The sequence below is a fragment of the Otolemur garnettii genome, unplaced genomic scaffold (assembly GCF_000181295.1).
Source record: "Otolemur garnettii isolate 467f Iridium unplaced genomic scaffold, OtoGar3 scaffold00023, whole genome shotgun sequence".
In the NCBI taxonomy this organism is placed as follows: Eukaryota; Metazoa; Chordata; class Mammalia; order Primates; family Galagidae; genus Otolemur; species Otolemur garnettii.
In genome coordinates, this window is record NW_003852418.1 from 7,521,633 (window position 1) to 7,526,974 (window position 5,342).

The following is a 5,342-nucleotide window of genomic DNA, read 5'->3' on the forward strand; positions in this document are numbered from 1 at the left end:
GGTTCTCAGGGGACAGGAAATAGGAGGCGTCAGAGCCTGGAGAAAGGGAGGAAAAGAGAAACCAATATTTACAGAGCTCTTATTCTGGGTGATGGGTGCTTGAGAAGGAGGAAGGCTATGGGTTTATTTTGCTAATCTCTCCATTATTGTGTATGTTCAAAATGCTTCATAATTTAAAATTTGGGGGCCTGGAGGCCAGGCTTGATGGCTCACACCTATAATCCTAGCATTCTCGGAGACCAAGGCAGGTGGATTGCTTGAATTCAGGAATTGGAGACCAGCCTGAACAAGAGTGAGACCCTCTCTCTACTAAAAGTAGAAAAATAAGCTGGGCATTGTGGCAGGTGGCTGTAGTCCCTGCTACTTGGAAAGCTGAGGAAAGAGGATCACTTGAGCCCAAGAGTTTGAGATTACTGTGAGCTGGGTTGATACCATGGCACTCTAGCCTGGGCAGCAGAGTGAGACTCTGACTCAAAAATGAAAAAATAAAAATAAAAATTTCAGGCTTAGTACAGTGGTTCACTGGGAGGGGGAGGCAGCAGAACCATTTGAGCCCAAGAGTTGGAGATTGCTGTGAACTATGACTATGCCACTGCACTCAAGCCCCAACAACAGAGCAAGACCTTGGCTCAAAAAAAGTCATCACAGTGGGATTGCTGGGAAACACAGATGGTTCTTTGTAGAACCGCAGAATAAGAAATAAATAAAAAGTAGGTAAAATATTTACAAAATTTAAACAGAAAGAAAAGTCTTTCCTAAACGGGAGACACAGTGTTAAATGTTTTTCATGTAGTGCAGCATTTAATCCTCTCTACAGTTCTGAAACTAAGGCTGTTGTTTTTCCCATTGTACAGATAGGAGACTAAGGCTTAGAGAAGTTACGCGCTGGTACCCAAAATCGTGTGGCAAGGAACTGGCTGCACCAGAATCCTACGCCAGCAAGGGTTGTTCAGGGCCCTCTTCTGCTAGGCGAACCTCTGCAGACAGAAGCCTTCCCCCCCTCGGCCCTCCCCCCTCTGCATACTAGGAGGTGTGTGCTGTCCTTAAGACTACACTTCCCCCAACCCCTCTCCCCACCAACAGACAAGCACCGCCAACCGCTGACTGCGAGGGAGAGCTCACCCTTTCGCTGGATTGAGTGGGACAGAACCCCCCGTTTGCAAGAATTCTGGGCTCCGAGTCTCCATTTCCTTCCTGTTCTCAGGAAAGGCCGCTAGAGGGCACCTGCTCGGGTCTGGCTGCCACCACTGGGTGGCCGTGGGAAGCCCACATCTGCCCAGCAGGTGTCCCTGCCGAGAGCAAACAGGGGACTAGGAGCCTCGGGGCCTTGGAGAGATAAGACCCGGACAGGATATATTCCGCGCGAGGGCCGGGGTGTTGGGGTGTGTGGGTTCTGAGGACCGCGGCACTGCACGCCCCCAGAGGGCCGCAGGTGAGCGGCAGAGGCCTCTGACAGCAGCCATGGACCCTGTGGTGGCAGCAGGTGAGCCTTCATCTTCCCCCGGCTCTGGGTAACACCCTTGAGAATTAGGAAGGACCCTCCTGTTGTACGGGTGGGAAAATTGAGGCCCAAGAAAGCAGCCTGTAGAGCTGCAAAAGCAGGATTAGATCCTGGGACTCCTGGCTCCCCTTCTCCTTCCTGAGCCACTTGGTCGCCTGGCGCCTAGGAGTCACTAAACCTCTTTTCCTTCCATTGCCTACCTCACCCCCTGGGCCCCATGCTGCATCTGTGTTAGCCATTTCTCTGTGCTATTTCTTGGCAGGGAAGGCTAGCCGCCCCCTACCCAGCCGCAGCCCCGCCTCTGCCCTCTCCTCCCCAATTTCGTGAATGGGTCTATTCTGAGCTGAGTCGGGTGCCAGCGGCTCACTCCGGGCGGCCTTCTGGTCACAGATTCTTCTCCTCCTTCGCCTTCCAGGCCTGGTAGAAGAACAGAAATCCTTCTGGCAGGGCCCATCGTGGGAGGGTGACTAAGTTACATATGCCAGCGGCTGGTGGAGGTGGGAGGGTGGGGAAGGCTTTCTCTAATTTGGGCCATAGAGGAGGCCAGCATCCCTGGGTAGCATGAGGGTAAAGTCATAAGAGGCCTTCACCACTCCCCAACCCTTCCCACATGGAGAAGCCTCCAGCGTCAAAATCTTGATGAAGATCCCCTGGTCCTGCTCTTGGTCTGAGCCGACATCTTACCAGACAATCCACCTCCTCCCCAAGAATCCTAGAAAATCAAAATAGCCACTGCCTCCAAGTTCATCACCTTTCCAACCCCCTCATTCTAAACCGAAAAGGACTTGGTCCAGAGAGTGTAAAGTCTCAGCGACCTCCTGGTGGAGCTGGCACTAGAACCTGGGACTCCTCTGAGGGGTTAATCCTTAGGTTAAACAGATGAAGAGATGCACTGGGGAGGGAGGAAGAGTGGACTGGCACGGGAGGAGAGGTCTGCAAATAATTCCTCAAGAGTTGGCCAAGAAATGAACACCTTGGAGACATTCCTTGGGGTTCCTGAAGGGACAAAATTCGGGAAGAGATGACCCCATTTTTGGCGGCGTTGCTGGTGGGGGCTCAGTTTGGAAAGGACCCAACAGAAGCGGGGTCAGTACAGCGTAGGTCAGATGAGGGCATGGTGGCGGTGCATCGCTGCTAAATACGGTCGTCTGGTCTGACTAGACACCTGTCCCCCAGGAGCCCCCTCAGCGCCCCCGGGCCCTTTGACTCACCTGAGCCTGCCGGACAGCTCAGAGGCGCGGCTGCAGAGCGGAGCCGACGGGCAGAGCCTTACAGGCACTTGGACCAGGTAACGGCGTGGGCAGCGCGCCCTCGGTGGGGACTGCCAGGCAGCTGGAGCAAGCGTAGGCGGCGGCCGCATTTAACCCGGGGCTGGCGGGTGAGGAGGGGGAGCGCAGGCTGCGACCCTCCCACTAGCAGGGAGCGACCCCCCCTTCCTCTGACGGCCGGGGCGGGGCAAGCCCGGCGCCCGTTGTTCCTGCCACCTAGGAACCGCAGGCGCTAGCTGCGGGCCGGCCGAAATTAGGCTGCCGCGGGAGACTGGGGCGGCGACACTCTCCGCTGCCGGAATGCGTTGGAAGCCTACGAGGCACTTCCCTGAGGAGAGCCCCAAGGGGCGGAGCGGTCCGGGTTCTGGCCGCTGACTGCCTGGCCCCGCTTCCGAGGGCGCGGCCCTACACTTGCCCTCCGCTGTCCCCTCCAGGAGTAAGGAGAGGCTGAGGACGCCCCTCTTGCCCAGAGGGTAAAGGGCTCAGAAGGGCAGCGTCTCTGTAGACGGCTCTCCTCCCGCCCCAACCTGCCGGTTTCTCGAATCTCTCCCACCGCAGACTCCTTTACACGCTCCCTCCCGGCAATGGCCTAGAATTTGGGCCCAGCCACTCTCACTGAGGCAACCCCACCTCACAACCCCAAGCTAAGGAGGCACCAGACCCCTAGGCTCTGACCGGGCACTCCGCAGGACCAGTGTAATCGGCCTTGATTCCCCATACTCAGGGACCGAAAGCCAACCCAGCAACAGGCAGAAGTGGAGGAGTGTTGCTTTGGCCTCAGAAAAACTCAGATTCCCCCACCCCACACCCAGTCTGGAAACTCACTTTAGGGGCTCTTTCTTGTTTGAGTGTTTGCCAGCATCTGCTGGCAGGCAGCCACAGAGGGCACCAGGCAGACTGCACCCGGCTGGGTGTCCTGCAAAGCCTGTTCCTCTCTGGCATTCTCCTGGGGTGGGGAAGCTTAACCTCTATCAATTCCACAGGCCCTAACATACCTCTGTCCAACCCAAGGCCAGCATAAGGGAGGCCTTTGTATCACAGCCAGGTGTCCTTAAGGCCCTGAGCTGCAATGGGCATGCAGCCAGACCTACAGAGTGGCACCTGGGTGGTCGCAGTGGGCCCCATGCAGGCCTCATTGAGCACCTTACAGACCAAATATTTAGCCCACGACTTGCACCAACTTGCACCCGAGCCCCCACCTTAGTGAACACTTCCTCTCTCTGACCCCATGAGAGCAGAATGTAAGGCAGCTCCACCCCACTTCATTTCGCCCGTGTGGGTTGGGCTCTGTGCCACCTTGCCCCTTGACTCTCCCTGGTGTGGTCTGGTTGGCCTGCCTGCCTCCACTCCCAGGTCATCCCCAGAGCATGCCATAATCTTGCGAGAAGGCGTGCGAGAGTGCCTGCAGCAACAGTGTGAACAGACAGTGAGGATCCTGCACGCCAAGGTGGCCCAGAAGTCATATGGAAATGAGAAGCGGTAGGTCCCTCAGTGGTCCCTCCCAGTCTGTGCGGCCTTCAGCCCTATGTGCCCTTCCACCCATTTGGCCTCTTTTAGACCCAGAGGAGGCCTCAGGGCAGAGACCCCAGCTATTGGCTGACATGAGGGCCTTGGCTCCCACTTTGCTCTTAGCAGAGCCTTCCTGTGAATCTCACCCCCTCATTCATTCACTCACTCACTCACTTATTCTTTCATTCATTCATTCAACAGCTACTTTTTGAGTACTTATCACATGCTAGGTTCTATGGGCACTGGACATACAGCTGAACAAGACATATGCAATCCCTGCTCTCATGGCATTTTCAGTCTAGTGAGGAAGAGAGGAAAACCCCCATAAGTCAGTAAACAAGATACTTCCAGATTATAATGAGGGGTACATTAGCTAAAAGGCCTTCTAGGAGGTAACATCTTAACTGAGACTTGAATGTTAAAATGGAGCCAGACACCAGAAAACCTGGGGAAAGAATGTTACAGTTAAAAGGAACAGAAAACCTTCCTACAAAGGAAGTCAGAGTGGCTGGAATTAGAGACAGAGGGAGGAGCTGTAGGAAATAAATCAAAAAGACAAGCAGGACCCAGATCAGGGGAGGACTTTAATTTATTTTATTTTATTTTATTTTATATAGAGTCTCAGTTTTTTGCCCTGGGTAAAATGCTGTGGCAACATCATAGCTCACAGCAACCTCAAACTCTTGGGCTTAAGTGATCCTCTTGCCTCAGCCTCCCGAATAGCTGGAACTACAAGTGTGCGCCACCATGCTCTGCTAAGTTTTCTATTTTTAGTAAGTTTTCTATTTTAAACCGTGGAGGACTTCTAAGAAGAAGAGTAACATGATTTGACTTGTGTTTTTTATTATTTTGTTTGTTTGTTTTTTGGCCGGGGCTGGGTTTGAACCCACCACCTCCAGCATATGGGGCCAGTGCCCTACCCCTTTGAGCCACAGGTGCCCTTGACTCATGTTTTTTAAAAAGCAGTCTGTGTGCAGGCAGCACCTATGGCTCAAGGAGTAGGGAACTGGCCCCATATACTGGAGGTGATGGATTCAAACCTGGCCAGGGCCAAAAACTGCAAA

The 5,342-nt window shown here is 54.1% G+C and overlaps 1 protein-coding gene across 1 annotated transcript in view; it reads left to right on the forward strand.

The window, feature by feature from the left end:
- Positions 1-1,404: 1,404 nt before the first annotated feature.
- Positions 1,405-5,342, forward strand: part of RBPJL (recombination signal binding protein for immunoglobulin kappa J region like) — a 10,018-nt gene continuing 6,080 nt past the window's right edge. The window contains exons 1-3 of the mRNA XM_003787636.2: positions 1,405-1,483; positions 2,681-2,789; positions 4,123-4,248. Of these exons, the coding sequence (XP_003787684.1) occupies positions 1,462-1,483; positions 2,681-2,789; positions 4,123-4,248 (257 nt within the window). The 5' untranslated portion in view covers positions 1,405-1,461. The remainder of the gene's footprint in view (positions 1,484-2,680; positions 2,790-4,122; positions 4,249-5,342) is intronic.